Consider the following 22,502-nt stretch of genomic DNA (forward strand, 5'->3'; position numbering starts at 1 on the left):
CATTCGTTAAGCCTGACTGACAAGCGCGTGAACCAATCCCTGAAGGGTACATCCACACAGGCGGTTTAGCTGTCCAATCAGAAACCGGGACGCCGCAGTGGGCGGTCTCTTTCTTCTGTTGTGTGTTTGAGTCGACGCCATTTCGTGTCCACTGGTTTCAAGGTGATACAATCAGCCTGCAGAGCCGTTTACGGATCTTTACCTACTCAAGTAAAAACAGCGTTGACTTTTACTCATTTTTAGTGTTAAACTCCTGGTGAGTATTTTTAACCGAGAGATTTTTTCCCCCCCCTATATTTTTTTTTATTTTTTTCTCGACTTTGAACCTCTTTGGGACCTTTTTGTTTTTATTTTTAATGCATTTTTCCTGGCTGGTATTCCTGAGACTGTGTTGGCTTTAGTGGCGTACATTTTGTGTTGGCATATTGAGCTGCGCAGAAACTAGTTTTAAGTAGCTTCCACGGCAAGATTTTTGCTTTTGTTTTTCGAATGAGACATTTCAAAAAAAAAAAAAAAACAACTCCATTTTTCAGGGCTGCTGTGTTGCCTCGGTTGTTTATCTGAGTGTGGTGATATTTCCGAGGAGAGAAATATGGAAGATTGTTCCAGTCTTTTCTGGACTGTGTTCAAAACGGGTCGCCCTTTTTCTGGAAACGTGTTTTTAAGAGGTTTTTTAAGCTCGTCCTGTGTTTTGCCTCCACCTGTAACTTGATGTGCAGTCGTTGACATTGACTCATGATGCGTGTTTTTCCTGTTTTCTTTGTGATTTTGGCAGTGCTGAGACAGTATATTTTCTGCAGCGAATCTCTCAGGAGTGATGTAATTTTTCAGGCAAGATGTTTTTTCCCTCAATGACAAGTGGGGGCGTTTTTTTTTAAAAGGAACATTAACACCTGGGATTGCTGTAGCATTGGTGTGGCAGGATTTGTGCATTTGGTAATTCTGATATAATCATTTATTTGCAGATGTAGAAACTCATTCATTCAGTCGCAGTGTGTTCTGAGCTGTGGAGCTGCTTATAGACCCAGGAAGGAGGCCTGCAGAGGGGCCTGCCATGAGCTGAAGTCAGGCCTACACCTCTACATTGTTTGTTCCTGTCTTGAGTTTAACACTTTGCAGCTTTATGACTGAGCTATACATGTCTGTGAAAACTTATCATCTAATCTGCAACAAAGGTTTACAGCAGGAAGGCAGGTTAGGTTACTCAGAGGTGACCAAGGCCCCCTAAAAAGTGCAAGATCCCTGTTTACCCCCTGACTGTACCCCACCCCCCTTTGGCCCCAAGTGTGTCCTCTGTAAGTGTCCTTGAGCATGTGTCCCTCCAGGCTACAGGGGCGCTGTTCTGCAGATGACCCTTTACTCTGGCCCCGGTGAGGAGGGAAGATTTGGGGTGGGCACAAATTCTCCTCAGGCTGATAAGGCTCTGATTGAAGCTGACACTAGCATCTGATATTTACCATGTTACAGGCGATTTATTAAGTCCATTCCATTCCCTCTTTTTTTGTGCATGACCATTTGAATTCCCTGTTTTCCTGAATTCCTAGCCATGCTAGCACATATCACCTGAGCAGGCAGACACCAAGCGTGGCACTGTTGGCACCGTGCTCAATTGCACACTCTACGTGTGATTATTAGGGCTGTTATTTTTAAAGGTAAAATCAAACATGCAATTTAAACACCACTGTCTGGAGCAGTTGCGGCATTGGGTGGGTAAAGAAACCAGAACAGTGTCATAAACAAGTATTAATTGCACCATTTATAAATCTGTCCCTCCAGGATCTCACAGCAAAAAAAAAAAAAAAATCGAATTTGCGGCCAGTTTTGTCAAAAATTGCGATAAAAATTGCAGCATTTTTATGTGACTTTTTTTGCGGGAAATTGTGGCTAATGACAAAAAGAGAAAAAAACTGATTTCTTTTTCAATTACTTCCTCCAAAAAAATAAGTCATGTAATCACTTGCTATAATAATTAGAGATGTACCGATACCACTTTTTCCTTCCCGATACCAATTCCCACCCCTGAACCTTAGGTCTCTGCTGATACTGAGTACTGATCTGATACCAGCGCGTAAAATAAAAATGGATGGGATATGAATTGTTGTATGTCTCAACTCTTAAAACTCTGTGTAAAATATTAAGAAATAAATACGTAATAGTAGAACGAATGCCATAAAACTTTTTATATTATTATTATCCAGTGCTGACACAGATCAAGACACAGGTTAAAGTGCAGCCACACAGTTTGGTAAAAAAAGACATTTTAAAGGCTACAGTAGAATGCTTTTTAAACTCCGCTCCGTTTCGTTTGCCTGTAGCGTGCGTACGCGTAATGACATGAGGCATTACATGGTAGCGGATTGGTCATAGGCTGTACTCGCCAATATCACATTTTAGGCAGTATCGGAGGCATTTCCAATACTGGTATCGGTACAACTCTAATAATAATCATACTGAATATTACACAAACAGCTGCAAATATTTTTTTTATATTTCTCTTCTTGAGTTTTATTTAATTAGTTTGAAAACACCAATAATGTTGCATAAAATCCTGAGTGAATATTGTAGCTCTCAAACCAGACAATGTGACAGTAAAACAACATGTAAGCTACATCTGTGAACATAACATTTTAATACATCCAGCACATATTGTATGCATTTAAACAAAATGCAAATTCTTATGTCAAAACAGAGTGTTCCTCCATACTGCATTGCCATTAGTGCATTTGATGATGTGTCCGATGACGTTTCAAATGACAACTTCCGGTCGGCCGGAAAACGCAAGAAAAATCGCAGGACTTTTGAAAAATTGTAAGCCCCCGCAAATATTGCGGACTTTCGTTGAATTTGCGTTACTTATTGCGATCGTGATTTTCTGGAGGGAGTGATAAATCACGCGAGGTATTTGTTCCTGAAAAAGCAACCAAAGATAGGTGTAGATATTTGAGGGGTGGATGGGCACGTCCCCCTTGATATTTAGAACAAAAACATGCAAGTAGTGGGGGACATTTATGCCAGAAGTTGGTGCAAAAAATGCAGGAAATTAAGTGTAAGATGTTCAAAATTGTCTAGCAGAAGACCATTAACCCCCACACATGTTTGTGTCCCTGCTCTCCACCCCTCCAAATGTTAAAATGAAACCTACACCCTTGCAACCAAGTTCAGTTTTGTAGTAATCTTTGGGTGGTGGCTTTGTCGAAAAGATTTATGTGCATTTAATTGATTTTTTTAAAAAAAAATATATAAATATAAATATATATGTATGTTTCAACTTTGAATCAATTGAGACAAATTTCATTTTATAAAAGTTCAGTTCATTAAGTAGATCGACATATTTTTCTGAAAACTGAACACTGATTATGAAGGTTTTAACTGCGTGAGTTAGTACATAGAATTTGATTTGAGATAATGTATTTTAAACGAAGGAATACTTTGCATATCTATTGTCAAACAGGTGCGTATGAGAGTTACGAGAAGAATACAATTTGTAGAAAAGACTCCCGTACATGTCTAACTTGCAAAAATGATGATTTCAATGCTGCTGCGACGTTTGACTAGCTGATCGTCAGGCTAAGCAGCTGAGCCTTAAATCTGACCCCTGTGAGGGGCATTTAAATCATTATTTTGCATGTTAGACAGTGTGTGGGAGTCTATTCTACAAGTTAAATGTGCTGGTGACATTAAGGGCATTATCATTTGGCTTTTTTTTTTTTTTTTTAAACTTAATGTCCATACGTTGCCCTCCATGCTTGTGATAACAATACTTTCATTTTTAGAATGGCCTCTTTTCTAATATTACGTTTTTTGTTTCCCCCCTGTTTAGTTTTTGAAGCCACTTTTTTGAACGGCGGCAAATCGTAAGTTGGTCTCAACCTTTTTCTTTTTTTTTCTTTTTTTTTTTTTGGTTTTAAATATTTTTTTTTTGGTTTATTTTTCACCTCAACTTTTGCATCACTATTTTTTTTATATATTCCACTTCAGTTTTCACCCCTTTGTGATTCAGCCCATCTCTCCCTCCCCTTTTTAATCCCTAGAGCAAGTAGCATGTAGTGTTTTTTTTTTTTTTTTTTTTGGTCTTTTTGTGCTGTGAAAGTAGAAAATCAACTGCTTAATTTGCAAACTGTCTGACACTAGCAGCCTCTCACATCAGCTGTTCCCAGTTTATGATAATCACATGCGCACTGCTCAGCGTTGATTATGAGAGGCCCCCATTTGGAGCTAATTGCTGAATAACACTCCCCCAGCTCCCTCCTGCACCCAGTCTTTGGGTTCAGTACTGGCACTGACAAAGGCAAAGATAAGTCCTGGTTTTTACTGCCTTTGCTTTGTAATTTGATCTTTTATTGTTGTTATTTTTTGTCTTTTTTTGAGTGTGCATGTCATTCTGCGGAGTCAAATCTGGTCCATTACCCACACACACAAAAATACACACTCTTGAAAACAGTGATGTCATCATTTTCACCCCCAATAGTAGGACTGTATTCATTCAAACAAGCATGCCTGCAGAATACCATGAGTAACTAACACATTCGGTAATCACTAATACTTCATGTATGTGATCTTTTTGTACACTTATTAATCAAACCTTATTAATGTCCTGAGAAACAGTTTTGACGTAGCATCTCTCACATCCTTCATCAGTTACCCAGAGCCCTTAAAACCACATTAAATCTCAGTCTAAAGTGCCGTATCATAGGCAAATGGACTTACTTAAGCCTCTTGGATGGGAGGTGAAACGTCTTCAAGAAACTCCAGCAAGTCCAGTTGCCTACGGTCTAGCATTCTTACCACGACCATGACTGAGAATCACCAAGTTAAATCTCAAAAGGTTAATTTTACATTCCTATTTATCGTCTCCTCCATTTTTACTTCCCAAATCTACAAAGCACACGCACACAGACAACATGCACATCTGTACAAACTGCTCTCTTGTCATTTTGTCTTGTCTGTCCATGAACATGAGTCCCGAGAGCTGCGGTCGCAGTGTCATTCACAGTGGAAGCACAAACATCAAACCAACACTCACACATGTAACAGACAGCTTCAGACTCTACATTTCCTGTTTATATCTCCCAGAAGTCTCAGCTGCAGGCCATCACACAATGAAGCCCAAATGAGGCAGATGATAGGAACAATTACTACATGTTACCATGTCATGTCATTCAGATCCACACTGCCATGAATGAACTCTTAAAACATGAGGGGGCACAGGAAGCATTTAGCCCCTAGTATAAGAGCCCCGCAGTAAACACCACCTCTGTGAAGCCTGTGTTCAGAGCATTGAGATCAGTCAATTGAAGGAAGTTGCCTTATAACTAAGAAATAAACATGGTGAAGGTCTAACTGTCATTATAGCTGATTACACTGCAACGTGGGCACTGTGAGTGTGTCAAGAACTTTTTTTAAAAAGTAAAATTAGCAATGTATGCACATAAAAACCCTGCATTCAGAACTTTCCTTAAGTAAAAGTACAAAAGTATCAGTATTAAAATGTACTTAAAGTACCAAAAGTACTCTATGCAGAATGGCCACTTTCTCAATAATATATATTCTGAATTCTAATTATTGATGCATTAACCCTTCGAGACCTGGAGCGACATCACTTTTCTTGTGATGCTTTCAGGCGCTTTTTGCAAGTATGTAAACATTTGAACCCTGAGTGAATTTGTGTGATGTCTTTCAAAAACAGGCAGTGAGCAACTTGGTAAGAAATGTCCCTTTTAAACTGCAAAAAAGAAAAGTTAATAAAAATTATTGAAAAGGAAGGAAAAAAGAAAGCTAGAGAAAAAATATGTCTATTATTATCATTACATTTTTAAATTATGTTACAAAATGACAATTTTAGGCACTCTTTCCAGGTCATTTCTTTGTTTTTTTATTTATTTATTTTTTACTAATTTTCTTGTTTTTAATTTTCTCCTTTTACTAATTTCTCTCTATTTTTTGATTCATTTCTTTTGTTGCTCATTGCCTTCTTCACTTGTTCATAAAAAAAATAAAGCCAGTTTGCCCAGGTTTCAAAGGGTTAATGTGTACATTACTTTAATGTTGAAGCTGGTAAAGGGTGGAGCTAATTACTTCATGATTATATAAAATAATTACTTTATAAACTGCTGGATACCTTAACCTATAATAATATATCACATTTAATAACATAAATCTGCAAAGTAACCAGTGCCTAAAGCCGTCTAATAAAAGTAGTGCGGCAAAGTACAATTGCCCCTAAAATGTAAAAGAAGGGAAGTATAAAATAGCATAAAGTGGAAGTACTTGAGTAAATGTACTTAGTTTCTTGCACCACTGGGTACTGTAACTTTATTGTGTATCTAATTGAGATATGCAGGCAGCTGACACAGGCACTCTCATATCATGTTAGCTTGCACGTCCCAAAACGAAACAGGAAGCTAACAGGCAGAACAGGACCAGTGTTACAAGTAGATTATTGTAAGATTGATCTTCACTGAGCAGTGGCTGAACATGATGTTGAATCAACACTTTTAAAGCCCAAACTAAAACCAAGAAAAAAAAAGAAAAAAAAAAAAAAATCAGGGTGTCTATAGATATAACTAAGTCAAATTAAAGGCTTTTTGAGACCTTTTCAACACCACCGTATATGAAATTAAAAATGACAACAATTTGGTGAGTTAAATGTGTTTAATGTAAAGAAAAAATCTCATTGCTGCCATAAATGCTATGTATTACAATATTCAGAGAAATAACACAAATTATTTCTTCAATCTGTCAGACCGGAGAAATTTTCATGGTAATGTGACATAAAATATTTAAGACCCATTGAATTTTAATTTAAGACAATTTAGGTCTTGTACGGCTTTATATTAAGAAAACTTCATTTAAGACTTTATAAGGCCTTATTTTAAGAAAACTTAATTTAAGACAATTTAAGACTTTTAAGGCCTTATTTTAAGAAAACTTAATTTGAAACTTTTAAGGCCTTATGTTAAGAAAACCTAATTCAAGACAATTTAAGACTTTTTAAGGACTTACATTAAGAAAACTTAATTTAAGACAATTTAAGACTTTTAAGGCCTTATATTAAGAAAACTTAACTTGTGTGTGACCTATGAGCCAAGTTGATTCTCATGGATTTATTTTTCAATTCACACTGTTTCATATGTCTTTGAAATAAAAAGAGAGAACTTTATCTCTGTATTAATATTGGTATATCTCTGAGCTTTTTGACATACCGGAGTTCAAAGACCCTTGATAATGTGTCTGCATCAAATGCACGGCACACACACCTTTTTAAGGCCATGTGCTGAGAAAACTTAATTTAAGACAATTTAAGACTTTTAAGGCCTTACATTAAGAAAACTTAATTTAAGACGATGTAAGACTTTTAAGGCCTTATATTAATAAAACTTAATTTAAGACAATTTAAGACTTTTTTAAGGTCATATGGTGAAAAACCTTAATTTAAGACAATTTAAGACTTTTAAGGCCTTATATTAGGAAAAACTTAATTTAAGACAAATAAAGACTTTTTAAGGCCTTATATAAACAAAAGTTAATTTAAGACAATTTAAGACTTTAAAAGGCATATGCCAAGAAAACTAAATTTAAGACAAAGATTTTTAAGGCCTTATATTAGGAAAACCTAATTTAAGACAGTTTAATACTTGTAAATGCCATATGCTGAGAAAACTTAATGTAAGACAATTGAAGACTTTTGAAGGCCTTAAATTAAGAAAAATAAATGTAAGACTTTTTAAGGCCTTATATTAAGACAACTTAAATTAAGATAATTTAAAACTTTTTAAGACCTTATATTTAAAAAAAACTTTTCATGGTAATGTGACATAAAATATTTAAGACCATCAAATTTTAATTTAAGACAAATTAAGACTTTTTGAAGCCATATGCTGAGAAAACTTAATCTAAGACAATTTAAGACTTTTAAGGCCTTATATTAAGAAGACTTAATTGAAGACTTTTTAAGGCCTTATGTCAAGAAAACTTGATTTAAGACAATTTAAGACTTTTAATTCCTTATACTAAGAAAACTTAATTTGAGACTTTTAAGGCTTTACATTAAGAAAATTTAATCAAGACTATTGAGAACTTTTAAAGGCCTTATATTATGAAAACTTAATTCAAGACAAATTAAGACTTTTTAAGGCCTTATATTAAGAAAAAATATTTTAAGACAATTTAAGACTTTTAAAGCCTTTTATTAAGAAAACTTAATTTAAGACTAAAACTCTCAAGGCCTTTTATTAAGAAAACTTATTTTAATACAATTAAAGACTTTTAAGGCTTTATATTAAGAAAACTTGTGTGTGACCCATGAGCCAATTTGATTCTCATGGATTTATTTTTCAATTTGCACTGTTTGAGGTGTCTTTGAAATAGAAAGATAAACAGTGAGCTTTAACTCTGTATTAATATTGGTATATCTCTGAGCTTTTGACACACTGGAGTTCAAAGACCTTTGATAATATGTCCTCATCAAGTGCACGGCACACACACCTGCACATTAGCACATACACACCCACACATGCGCTCAAGTAATAAAGTAAGTATCAAGTAATAAAAATATTTGTGCATCTTGCAACACACTGCCGCCACCATGTCCCGCACACGATTCCACGCCCTGAGCCATAACTGTGGTTTGACGACCGGCTAACTCGACCAGCACGTCAAAGTCAACACCCCAACAAGCTGGCGGCCTTTCACAGCATCTGGGAGAAGTGGGTGACCCGCCTCCTTCTATTATTCAACCCGGGGGGAGGATGTATGTGTCGGCGAGCAGCTTGTCCTGTTTTAAGGCCGCTGGTCCTTCTGGCAGTACATCCCGAGCAAACCGGCAAAAAACACGGGATAAAAGTATAGGTCGCCTGTGACGTCGGAACATCCTATGCCTGGAGGATGCAGGTATGCACCAGGAGAGCTGCTGGGGCTCCCCCAGAAGTCAAGCAGTGGAAACGGGTTGTCCTGGAGTTGACAGAGGGGCTCCAGGGCAAAACTGTAACCACTTTTTTACATCTTTTGAGCTGGCGGAGGAGCTGCTGAAAAGAAAACTTGTGGGCACCAGCCGCCGCAATAAACTTGAGCTGCCCCAGCGCCTATTAAAAGTCAGGAGGAGAGCGGTATTCTCCATCTTTGACCACCACAGCGGTGTCCTACATTGCTGCACGCAAACGAAATGTGCTGCTACTCAGCACCAAACACTGCAAGCCAGCGTCGAGCGAGGCCAAGCACCAGAAACCAGTGGTCATTGTGGACTACAACCGCTGCAAAGGAGGTGTCGACAACCTGGATAAGGTATGTGGTATGTCCCATCAATTTCAAATCGATTAACTGAATTTATATTTGTCTGAGATATTTGGGGCTGTATTATTCAGTTTTCTTTTTTGCATTTATAGGCCATGAAGATTAAATATGTATTTATGTATTCTGAGGAATAGCCTAATTTTTGTAGCCTATTCAGTCATTTATTTTTCTTTGGTCTTTTTCGCTTTTAGGTTGTCGGCACCTACAGCTGCAGAAGAAGGACCTATCGGTGGCCACTGGTTCTGTTTTATAATATGCTGGATGTCTCATCATTTGGACAGCCGTCGATCCTAGTGATGGCCAAATGAGGCCTCATGAACCACTGTCTTTATTTTCTGAAGCCACCAGATGGCGCTGTGTGTTCAACAAAGGTTTGAACATTGCAAGTCCTTCAGCCTTTAAACCAAGAGCACCATCTCGTGGGATCAGAAAATAAAGAAAGTGGTTCATGTGGCCATCATTAGTCGATCCCTCCTGGATTTTTTTATTTTTTTATTTTTTTTAATAAATTTTGGTGTTGATCTAAGTGAACTTGTATTTTACTTTATTTCTGGAGCAAAATAAGATAATTAGAAGGTAAATACTTTCATACTACATAAAAAAAAATATTGCTAACAATTGACATATCACAGACTGTTAGAATGAAATTTAAAAAATAAATCCGCTCAGCATTTATTATATGCGAAATAATCTATTTCATTTTTTTTATATACAAAACATGCTTTCTGTAAAGAAAATGACATGGTTTAAATTCTGAATATGAACAAATATTTGATAGTTATCATCAGGACTAAAGTTGGTTAAAAGATTTAAGCAAAAAAAGTGAAAAAAAAAAGTATAATATTTTACAGCTTTTTAAGGAGTGGGACCATATTTGGCCACAAGGGTAATGAGAGTAACAAATTTTAAAAAAAATCTGACACTGCACAAAAAATAAAAATGCATCAAAATCTGTGTTGTTGTTAATGACACATCCCAGCCTGCAATAATCCCCTCCAAAAAAATTCCACTCAGCATTTATTATATGGGAAATAATTCATTTTATATGTTTTTTCATATCAAAATGAGCAAATATTTGATAGGTATCATCAGGACTGAAGTTGGTTACAAGATTTAAGCAAAAAAAAAAAGTGGAAAAAATATTGATATATGATATTTTTATAGCTTGTAGCATTGACCACAAGGGTAATGAGAGTATCAATTTTTATAAGAGACTTTTTGAGGCCATATTTTGAGAAAATTTAAGACATTTGAAGACATTTTAAGGATCCGTAGACACCCTGATTATGGGCATTGCCATTTTTTCATCTTCAGGGCCATTACATGTAAAATGTTCCTGTTATTTTGTCCACTTAGTGCGTCAGTATGAATAAATTCTCCGATACATATTTTTTTCCTTAGTCCGATGGCTTGTGCTTGGCACCAGTCTCCGTCAAGAAAGTCACTTGCTTATCTATAAACCCTTTATATTCCCCTTTGAACCCCAAAAATGCCACAAAGAATCAGAAACACTTGCCGAGCAGCCTGTGATTACCACCCCCCCCCCCCCCCCCCCCCCCCCCCCCCCCCCCAACACACCCGGTGTTGTCGACACCCTGTCAGCTTGCCAAGCAATAGAAACATGCCGGCCAAATCATGTAGAGGAGAGCATTAAGCTTTGGCCAGACAGCCTGCTGCAAACCATGTAATCCCCTGCTAGTAGCCAGCAGCCAGAGAGGGAGAGGCTGCTGCTGGGCTACAGTTGAGCCCGGCTGGCAGCAGTGCCGAGCTTTGGCAGGTGAGATACAGCTGAAGTGGTTGAAAATAAGACGAACAGCTCGCAGGATGGAGAGGGAATTTGCAACAAAACATGATAGGCACACCAAAGGTCAGAGTGTTCGCTCATGATGCTGAAAAACAATCCTATAAAGTTTATGAAATATAAAGGAAGCGAGTTCATCTACAGGAGGTGGACAGAATAACAGAAACAACTTACAGTAAGACCCTGGAAAACATATTTCAACCCTGAGGCTGCATAATGGTCATTCATCATGCCACGAAGAGCAAAGAATGAATCAAAATTTTGAGTCAGTGCTAGTGAAGATCTACTTTAAAGGGCTGTAATTCTTTATCAGTTTATACATGCATTCAGGATTTTCTGAGACTCCCCCCTCCCCCTGCAGTGTTACATAACTTTGCAGTGTTTGCAGCTAATGCAACAGCAGCAACAATCTGGCCTCTCTACTGGCATTAAAGCTGACATACTTTACACTGCTGATTGTATGACACACTTGTGTGACTTGCTTTGATAGTTGAGCAGCAGAGAGGAGTTTCAAAAAGCATGATGATAGTTGACGAACAAAAGACTGGTGTGGTAAAGGAAGACTGGGATTACAAACCAAAATTTGTACTGATTAAAACGTCTCTTAGCAAAGACTACAGAGCCCCCAAAAGGTGATTTTTTTTCAACCTTGTTTGCAGAGGTTACTTGTCTTGTGGGAACAAGATTTTTATCTTGTGGAAACAAGATATTTTGTGGGAACAAGTTATTATACACACAAGGTAATTACCTTGTACGCATATGGTAATTATCTTGTGGGAAGAAGATAACTTATGGGAACAAAATAATTGTATTGTGTGCACAAGGTATTTTGTGGGAACAAGTTATATCCTATACTCACAAGTTAATTATCTCGTATGCATATGGTAGTTATCTTGTGGGAACAAATCATTTATCTTGTGGGAATAACTTATTTTTCTTGTGTGAACAAGTTATTATCTTATACGCACAAGTTAATTAGTCTTGTACGCATATGATAACTATCTTGTGGGAACAAAACAATTATAGTGTGTGCACGAGTTATTATCTTGTGGGAACAAGTTAATTACTTTGTGGAAACAAGGTGATTTGTGGGAACAAGGTATAATCTTATATGCACTAGTTAATTAACTTGTATGCCTATGATAATTATCTTTGTGAGAACAAGATTATTATCTCGTGTGTACAAGTTATTATCTTGTGAGAACAAGTTAATACCTTTGTGAAAACAAGAAGATTTGTGGGAACAAGTTACTATCTAATATGCACTAGTTAATTATCTTGTATGCATAAGTTAATCACCTTGTGGGAACAACTTACTTATCTTGTGCCAGCAAGATAGCTTGTGGGAACAGAAAAATTATCTTGTGGAAACAAGATATTTTGTGAGAACAAGTTCTCTTATACGCACAAGTTAATTATCTTGTTTGCATTTGATAAAAATCTTGTGGGAACAGCTGATTTATCTTGTGCACACAAGATGACTTGTGGGAATGAGATAATCATCTTGTGGGAATAACTTATTTTTCTTGTGCCCACAAGTTATTATCTTGTGAGAACATGATATTATTTTGTGGGAACAAGTTATTATCTTATACACATAAAATTATCTTGTGGGAACAACTGATTTATCTTGTGTAATTATATTGTTCACACGTTATTATCTTGTGGGAGCAAGTTCTTCATTTTGTGCAAACAAGATAACAAAGGGAACAAAATAATTATTGTGTGCAAAGTCGTGATCTTGTGGGAACAAGTTGATTGACTTGTGGGAACTACTCATTTATTTTGTGCGTACAAGATAAAAACTTGTGATAACTAGATAATTATCATGTGGGAACAGTTCATTTGTCTCATGCGCACAAGAGACCCTCACCGGCACTGACTCAAACAAACTCAAAGGGATCAAGATAAAAAGTGTGACATCACACCAGTCGGCTCATGAGCTATCACAGAATATTAATACAAGCTTCCTGCTGTGTGATTATGTTCAGGTGTTGTAGTTTGTGACGAGCTTCAGTAAGTGGTGTTTACTGCAGGGAGTGTCACATTTCACCCTCTGAAGAGGTGAAAACAACTTCAGTATATAAACACGTTTGTTTTAAGCAGCTTTCTCACAATGCAATATCTTGTTTTGTCATAACAAACAAACATTTATCCCACAGGTTTTTTTTTTGTTTTGGTTTTTTTGGCTGCCTCCATTTTTTAGAAACATTTTACCTCCTGACCAACCCCTCTTCCGTTTTTGAGCCCATCTTGGGTTTTGCCAAAAAAAATATTCCAAGAAAACCAAACTTTTTGGAGGTGTAGTAGATGTCCGCCCACAGTCACTGACTCCATCTCTCATAGTTCCTCGACGACCCTCTTCTCTCCAACAGACACAGACAGACAGGCAGGCAGACCTCCACCGACCCGAATACAGGCACAATGGAGTGAGTGCTGGCTGCTTCATGACCCGATCACATTGTGTATTCTGCTGTCTCATATCCACTATAGTGGCTTCTGTCTCCCTTTTAAAAGTGCAAAAACACATTTAGATGTGTGAGTGTGACAAAAGTACCCCTCTTTGCTGAAACCCACCTCTTATTGTAGGAAATAGAAAGTAGCACCTTGAATTTTCCATGTGTATGTCAATGCTGACGATGCCCTTTTGTTAATGTAAAGATTGGTCCATGTGGCCATCAGTAAGTGAGCATCAAAGGTCTTAATGCTTAAACGATAAGTCGATTAATTGATAACGTAATTGCTGCTTTTCTGTGTTTTACATGACTGTAAATTTGATATATTTTTGTTTTGTTGTACAAAATAAGCAGTTTGAAGATGTCACCTGTGGCCCTGCAAAATTATGATGGGCATTTTCTATCAACAGTAACAGCCCTCTGCAACTTTCACCCACTTCAAGTCCACTTTTCTTCAAAGTTTTGACACATGCTAAGAGTTTAAGCACAGTAGTTAAAGCCCCGCTCCTAAAGCGCTTCAACACTCACAACTCACATTGTACTTGGTGCAGAGATAATCTAAAAATCATAATGCAAGACAAAAACAAATCTAACATCTCACTCTACTCTTTTTCTCTACCCATCCTCCACCTCTCTCCGCCTGTCCCCCTGTTCCTTGTGTCTCGTCGGTCATCGTCCTCCGCCGCCGCCAGCCTCATGGCCAGCAGCAACGTGACCAACAAGACTGACCCTCGCTCCCTCAACTCCCGCGTCTTCATCGGCAACCTCAACACCCTCCTGGTCACCAAGGCCGACGTGGAGGCCATCTTCTCCAAGTACGGCAAGGTCGTCGGCTGCTCCGTCCACAAGGGCTACGCCTTTGTCCAGTACGCCAATGAGAGGAACGCCAGGGCCGCTGTGGCCGGCGAGGACGGCCGCATGATCGTGGGACAGGTGCTAGGTGAGTTGGAGAGGGGGAGATGGGTAATAAAGGAATGGAGATACAGAGTCAAGAAAGACAGTACTGTGTGTTGTCACAATACTGGAATATCTTACTTTGATACAATACATTCAAGAATAGTGATTTTTGATACCATGGAGACAATTGGCATGAAATTAGATTTATTAAAAAATATGAATATAACAAGGCTCTAATGTTCCAGCAGGATAACGCACCATGTCACAAAGCTCAAATCATCTCAAACTGGTTTCTTGAACATGACAATGAGTTCACTGTATTCCAATGGCCTCAACAGTCATCAGATCTCAATCCAATAGAGCACCTTTGGGATGTGGTGGAACGGGAGATACACATCATGGATGTGCAGCCGACAAATCTGCAGCAACTGTGTGATGCTATCATGTCAATATGGACCAAATCTCTGAGGAATGTTTCCAGGACCTTGCTGAATCTATGACACCAAGAATTATGGCAGCTCTGAAGGCAAAAGGGGTCCCACCTGGTACTAGCAAGGTGTACCTAATAAAGTGGCCGGTGAGGGTATAGTGTTTGCGTGAAAAAAAAAAAGTCTGAGGTTAAATGTGTACAAGGGTGCAGTGCTATTTGTGTAAGAAGAATATTTGGTTGCCTGGCAACCTCATGGTGTCAGCAAGACTCCAGGAAGTTACTGTGCCAGTGTTTCACTACCCCATCACCACAGTTAAACATGGAAATAATTCACAGCACATGCTTTTAAAACTTTATTTCCTGTACCTGCTTGTTTAAAATCAAAGTCAGTGCTGGAGCTTATCCCAGCATGCACTGGGCAAAAACAAGGGAAGTGTCAAGGGAACCAGCCATGAATCTGTTTCTGGGTCACAAAACAGTCACAGAAACATATATTAAGTCTCACAGTTACAGTTTACACTCCTCAGTTCAGCTTCATATTCAAACACAGGACCTTTTCTCTGTTCTGAGACATCAACAGCTGAGCCACTGTGCTGCCCTCTAGTGCTACAAACCTGTAACTTACTATTTCAAAACATCAACATCTCCCACTTAAGTAAAGACAAGCAGCTGTTTTGTAGTCTTTATTTTCTGACCTGTCTGATGCTCAACGCAGGTCAAAACAAATGTGATTAATTATTTGCAAATACCACCTGGTAGGGCTAAAACCTGCGTTAGTCCTCCGAACCAAAATACCATCAGGTGAAGGGAAAGAGTGATAAAATGTGCTAATTGAAATTTCACACTCCACAACATATTTCTGGCTCTTTCTCACACTCCTGGAGACTCTAACACCTCCTTGACTCCACATTTTCTCCTCCCTCAGACATCAACCTGGCAGGCGAGCCGAAACCTCACAGATCGAAGACAGTGAAGCGTTCTGCAGGAGACATGTACAGGTGTGTACATGAGCAATTCCAGTAATTCTGCAGTCTGACAGCCTTTGGAGTGCAGAGTAAGAAAGGTGTAACTTCTTGTCAAAGATAAGTGCCTTTTGCTGGAGTCAATCTCTGCTCTTTCCACAGTTCATCTATCGATTTGGACTATGACTTTCAGAGAGATTACTATGACAGGTAAGCTGCTTATTCTTTAAAAGAATAATTGCTCCTGTTTGTATCCATATACCTGGTGTCCTTATTGTCCAGAGTGCATCACGTCCTCATTTTTATGGTTTACTTTCAAATATTCTTCATTTCTACACCTTCAACTTGTGGCTTGGACCAACTTAGGGTTTGCTCAGCAATGCCCTGTTTGAATTAAAGGGAAAATTGCTACCTTTCATGTGGATGTCTAATTCATATTGATGGTAAATATCGTTGATTGAAGCAATAATTCCTTGGTGCTTGCTGTACTGACAGAGAAAGCTGAGTTCGCAGCTACAAAATTCTTCCTGCATCCGGCGCCGTCATTGGATGTAGCAGCAAACTATAGGCTATTTCAGCTCGGACTGAGTAGCCAGGGATCGGGCTCAAGATGCCACTCAAAAACCAAACTTCCCTATTCTCTTTGCTTCTATTGCAAACTCGCTACATTTCCAACTACCAAAATGGCATACCAAAGAATGAGTGTGGAGGATAGATGAGGATACATTTGACAGTATGTTGGGTGACTTTGAGAATCAGCAGTATTCATTCAAGCCAGAGTATACGGCTGACGAAATGCAGCTGAGAGAGGCCCAGGCTGTGGATGCATGAGCCGTGTAAGAGGATATGGTTGGCTAGGACCCTCCAGGAACTGAGCTGCTGAAAGCAAACTCCAACTGGTGTTGCCTTTGCTCAAATTGCCCTCCGATGCCAACAGAAGCTGAGTCACTCTGCTGCAGTGAATGTCAGCGTGGACAGATTTGTTGGATGCTGTTGACGACACCAACCCCAGGAGAACCTGTGTGTGCGCTTTCCTGCTTTACTATGCGTAAAAGTTTTACTCCCCCCTGGACAGAGGTATGCTAGAGACCTTCTTTAGGCAGCAGGCTAAGCAAAGTATTCCAGACGTCCCTATCCCCAGCAACACTTTCCAGCTCTTCCTGGGGGACCCCAAGGCATTCCCAGGCCAGATGAGATATGTAATCCCTCCAGTCTGTTCTGGGTCTGCCCCAGGGCCTGCTACCAGCCTGGAACACCTCTAACAGGAGGCACCCAGGAGGCATTCTGATTAGATGCCCGAACAACCTCAACTGACCCCTTTTGGTGGCTCCACTCCGAGCCCTCCGAACTCCTTACCCTATCTCTAAGGCTGAGCCCAGCCACCCTGGGGACAGAGGGGGCAGAGGACGACTAAATGAGTATTTTGTCACCTGTGCTTTGGCCAACAACATAATAGCAACAGGCTACCAGGTTAGTAGTAGCTATGGGCGTAAGAGAAGAGTGCCCAACGTGTCTTGTACTTGTAGGCAATGTTGGCACAGATTCCGCAAGCAGGAGAACTCAGCTTTCTTGGTCATGCACTGACGAAATTCTTGCTTAAACTGACTACAGTTACCGTCAATACTGACTGGATATCTACATAAAAGGAGAATTTTCCTTTTAAAGTGTCAATGTGCAAATGCAAATATTAAACTAAACATTCTTGAAAAATCCACATTAGATTTTGACAGTGATACCACTTATGCACCTCTGTACCTCAGGATGTACTCCTACCAGTCCCGGGTGCCTCCTCCCCCTCCTCCCCTGTCCCGCGCCGTCATTCCCTCAAAGCGTCCGAGGGTCAGTCTGAGTGGAGGAGGGAGCCGACGAACCAAAACCAGCTTCTCCTCCTCCTCCAAGACCAGCCAGAGGACCTCCCGTACAAGTAGGTACCACAGTTAAGTCGGCTGTCCAGTGCTGCTCAAATCTGCATGAATGTCGTTGTGACTTTTTTCGACTGCACTTCCTTCCACAGTGAAGGTAGATGATCTGCAGACCATCAAGAGAGAGCTAACGCAGATCAAACACAAGGTGGACTACCTGCTGGAGAGCCTAGAGCGCATGGAAAAGGACCACAGCAAGAAGTCAGGTGGGCCTCAATGACTCGATAGTAACCCAAGGTTTATACCAGTGTGCAGAAATTAAATAAAAACAACGATGTGAATTAGGGCTGCATGATATATTGAGAATTTTCCTGCATTGCAATCTCAATATGCGTGATATAGATATCGCAAAACATTCCTTGAACTGTCATAAATAGTATATTTACATGTGCCATGCATTCACACATTGCATGTCAATATATTTGGCCAATCAGATGGAGCCATACTGCCCGAGATGCGAGGGAGTGACTGAGGACAACCAATACGTGTTGAAACGGTGTCGTTGGGTCCTACTAGTTTTGAAAGTATTTCTTATGCCACAGAAACCACTGAGAGCAAAACTTGTGTTTTAGATGCTGAAACTTGTGTGACAATGTCCATGATATCGGGACTCACTCAAATGACTACCTTTAGGTTCCTGCGGCCAGCGGTAGCCGTACCCGGAGGCATTATGTTTATGGGTTGTCCGTCTGTCCACCCATACGTATGTCTGTCCATCCGTCAGTCCCATTCTCTTGAATGCAATATCTCAAGACCGCCTTGAGGGAATTTCCTCAAATTTGGCACAAACGTTCACTCAGGGTGCTTTCACACCTGCCCTCTTTGGTTCGGTTCAATCGAACTCAAGTTCGTTTGCCCCCTAATTGCGCTTAATTTGGGCAGGTGTGAACACAGCGCTCACACTCAGGTGCGCACCAAAACAACTGGACTGAGACCTTCTTGAAGAGGTGGTCTCAGTCCGATTACAAATGACCTTCGGACCAAAGCAAGACAACTCTAGGTCTGAAAGCAGCCTTAAGGCCCATTTATGCTCCCTTTACGTACGAAAATGTATACGTCCGTTTCAAACGATGTTGCCGTCACTGCCCACATACTTCCATGCGCCCTTTACGTTGGCATGGATGTTAACCAATATATCCACTAGAAGGCAGCCCAGCGTCAAAAGTTTATGACAACAACAAACTCAAAAACAAACATGGCGATGACTGTGGAGGAGATATTGATAATGTACCTCTTGCATAAAAGACAAAAACAGAGGCAGCGTTGTAGGAGGCGGTGGTCGGTGAGGCTGTTAAATACATCGCGACTGGAGGACGGAGAATTCTTTTCTCTAGTACTGCCGATGAGAGAAACTGAATTGTTATTTCTTCTTCATGTCTCACTAGAGCTGCGTATCGGGTAGTGACAGCAAAACTGCCCCCACGGTTTCTGGTGGTACTGCTCCGTTTGGCCCGTATCCGTAAGCTTTATGGAAACGTGCAGAAATACAGACGAAATGAACGCGGAGCACGGACAGAAGGCTCCGTTCGTATCCATATTTAACGTTGAGCATAAATGGGCCTTTAGACTCAACGATGAACTAATTAGATTTGGTGGTCAAAGATCAATGTCACTGTGACCTTGCGCCTGTCTCATTCTCAAGAACACCTGAAGGGAATTTCTTTAAATTCGGCACAAACATCCACTTGGACTAAAGAATAAACTGATTAGAATTTGGTGGTCAAAGGTCAAAGGTCAAGGTCACTGTGACCTCACAAAACATATTTTTGGCCATAATTTAAGAATTCTTTTGCTAAGTATGACAAAACTTCACACAAATCTAAAATAATAAAATACAATAATGATGTGATGACATTTTATATCCAAAGGGTCAAAGGTCAGCTTCACTGTGACATCATAATTTTCTGTATAAGATACGTTTCTGGCCATTACTTACTGTCATAATTCAGGAACAAAAGGGTCATTTGGTCAGATACTGAATTGGTGTCTCCAATCTTGAAACTGTGCTGATATATAGATCTTCTGTGCTGCCGGGGGGAAGATGTGTGTGAAGCATCCATGTTTTCACAGACATGGATGTAAACTGTAAGACAAAAAAACACAATATTCAACAAGGCTATCGCATATTACATTTTCCTGATATCGTGCAGCCCTAATGTGGATGTTCTTAGTTAAATCAGAGAAGCGTTTTATAAATCAGCCCTGTGGTCACTATAAGAGTTTCCTTGCTTTATTTAACAAACGTTCCCGCTGTCTCCCTCCATGTACCTAGAGATGAAGAGCTGCAAACCAGAACCAGGTGAGGTGTCCCCCCTCAACTCCTCCACCTCCAGCAAGAAAGATGACAGCCTGAAACGGGGGCTGAATGACTCAGAGGAGGAGGGAGATCTGCTGGAGGACGAAGACGAGGTGAAGACGAGCGGGGATTTGTTTATTTAAGGCTCGCCATTAGAATGAGCGATGAGGAGAGGAAGGGAACTATTTACAAAAGCTAAGAGCTTGTGTCATAATTTTTTTTTTGTCCACTCTTTCTGCCTGTGCAGATGAAAAGCAGAGGGAGAGAGGAGGAAGAGGAGGAGGAGGAAGGCGAGCAGGAGGAAGGAGAGGATAACGGTGATAGCGCCAACGGAGACGAGTCCTAAACACTCCACAGAAATACACGCACATACACAACACGAATTGTGTATGATTGTATCTCCACACCAGACTTGTACACAGTGGTCATGTGCTCATATCTGCTGAACTGACTGGACATTTATATACAGTGTATTGTAGATATTCACACACTGACACACACACACATACACAAATTCATAAATATGTCAAGTACTTGTAATATGTCAAGAATTTTCCAAGTTTTCTTTTAAGACGCTAATTTGAGTTTTCCTTTTTTTCTGACATTCTTTTATTTGACTTTTATATGGACCTTTTATGCGATTGGATAAATGCAAACTAAGATGTGTTACATTCACACTGTTCAGTTGAGGATAAATGTAACACCTTATAACATTGTGTGTCTGAACTCAGGGCTATAAGCCACTCCAGTATGAAACGTTTAAGTAAGAATTTCTGTTATTATTTTTTTTAGATGACTGTGTTGACTTTATGCCAAAAAAGATTTGAGCTAATCAGTGGCTGAAAATGTTTCAAACTTTAAAAAGCTACTCCTGATCCAGCAGCTGTACAGCTACCTCCTAGCCAGCAGGTGGCAGTGCATCATAACAACCGGCCACACGAAACACCACGAGAACTTCACCTTCTGCTTGTGAGATAACATGAGCATGTATTAAAAAAACCTCATATCCAACTGCACAAAATGCTCAGATGAAATCCTTATTGCTCTGAAAATAGTTTTGTTTGTTGCCGAGGTGTTGCGACCTCAACTGATCTCGACTTGTGTAATGCAGTGCTACTCCATGTTTGTGTGTTTCTGTTGATGTTTTGTTTGTCATTCGACTGCACTGGTGAAAGTGAATAAAACATGTTTTCCAAGTTGGAATCTGTTTGAGCTTGTGTCACTGTCCACACGGATGCATTCAGGTGCACTGTGACAGGATGTCCACAGGTCCTTAATGGGTCTTAAAATGTCTGAAATTCAACTGTATAAATATCAGGCCCTAAAAGTCATTAAATAGCCTTAGATATGAATTTGTGAGGTCTCAGTTGCCACAACTGTGTAATTTCATTCATCCATATTTTGATTTCCTTTTGTCAAGATGAGTTCTGATGTTACAAATCTTCAAATCTTCATCTTTTTACCTCACACTTGCACGTGCCTTTTGCCAAAATGCAGATTGACGCAACTCATTCCTACACAGACCTACTCTGCATGGGACCATGGATATAATTGCACCTACAATACTTGAATATGAAAAAAACATGTATTTGTCCATGAATTAGTCTTAAATTTGGCTAAAAAATAATCTTAAAAAGCATTGAATTTAAGTGTCTGATACCTGTGGACACGTAGCTTTTAAGAGCAAAGCACTCAGGTTGAGGTGGGACTTCGATTTAAGTTATGACCTCGTCAAAAACTCATGTTGAGCTAGTTTTGCTTTTATTTTTCCATGTTTTTTAGATATATGTCTCTTAAATTTGTGTAAAAGTACTCTTGTTATCAACAGGTTTGTTGTATTTGTTAGAGGGCAAAAATCTAAAAGACAGACATCTCGAAATTAGTTTTCAAATTTGGCTTTGTTGGCCCCACAACAGCCCAAAAAAGTTATAATAATAAAAAGTTATAATAATAAGTTTTATTTACAGGGCACTTTTAATGGTACTCAGAAACAATTTACATTAATTGAAATCAATCATAAAATAGACTACAATAAATGTTAATGGAGCACAGGTCCCATAATGCTTTGGGAGACACAGGAAGTAAAGTAGAGTCAGTGGGCCACATCTTCAGCCCTGTGTTTTTGGTTATATTTTGGGTGTTTTTGGCAAATTAGCAACATTAAAAGCAAGCCGAATTGAGTATTAGCAGTTCTTGTATGAAAATATACCGAAAAATATAGGACAGCTGTCACTGACTTTATTTTATATTGAAGAAAACTTAAAAACGTGATGATTCTCAATGAAGTTACGGATCTTCAGGAGCGCCTATTTTCTACGATTTCTACCTGTTTATTCTGGACGGACAACGGATAAAATCACACCTCGTTTAAATGGTAAGTCATACTGAATCTAAAAATGTGTGTTTCATGTCTGTGTGTTCAGTTTTGACCAAGTTATGACTCCGAAAAA

The 22,502-nt window shown here is 39.3% G+C and overlaps 1 protein-coding gene across 5 annotated transcripts; it reads left to right on the top strand.

The window, feature by feature from the left end:
- Nucleotides 1-86: 86 nt before the first annotated feature.
- Nucleotides 87-21,255, top strand: hnrnpcb (heterogeneous nuclear ribonucleoprotein C b). 5 transcript variants are annotated; one of them, XM_078164488.1, is made up of 10 exons: nt 87-936; nt 3,821-3,854; nt 13,465-13,518; nt 14,238-14,485; nt 15,798-15,870; nt 15,997-16,044; nt 17,595-17,758; nt 17,849-17,962; nt 20,029-20,165; nt 20,300-21,255. In XM_078164488.1, exons 3-10 carry the CDS (start codon nt 13,514-13,516, stop codon nt 20,396-20,398), a joined length of 888 nt encoding a protein of 295 aa, XP_078020614.1. In that variant the 5' UTR covers nt 87-936; nt 3,821-3,854; nt 13,465-13,513; the 3' UTR covers nt 20,399-21,255. The 5 variants fall into 5 exon arrangements, with proteins under 5 accessions (XP_078020614.1, XP_033465817.1, XP_033465815.1 ...); XM_033609924.2 differs by having other exon boundaries at nt 121-256; XM_033609926.2 differs by lacking the exon at nt 13,465-13,518.
- The last annotated feature ends 1,247 nt before the right edge of the window (nt 21,256-22,502 follow it).

The sequence above is a fragment of the Epinephelus lanceolatus genome, chromosome 22, assembly GCF_041903045.1.
Source record: "Epinephelus lanceolatus isolate andai-2023 chromosome 22, ASM4190304v1, whole genome shotgun sequence".
Taxonomy (NCBI): Eukaryota; Metazoa; Chordata; class Actinopteri; order Perciformes; family Serranidae; genus Epinephelus; species Epinephelus lanceolatus.

Excerpts from the sequence above, each read along its gene's own strand:
- hnrnpcb (XM_078164488.1), top strand. Across the intron at positions 14,486-15,797 it reads GATCGTGGGACAGGTGCTAG|ACATCAACCTGGCAGGCGAG; the intron begins GTGAGTTGGAGA and ends CTCCTCCCTCAG. Across the intron at positions 17,759-17,848 it reads CCAGAGGACCTCCCGTACAA|TGAAGGTAGATGATCTGCAG; the intron begins GTAGGTACCACA and ends TTCCTTCCACAG.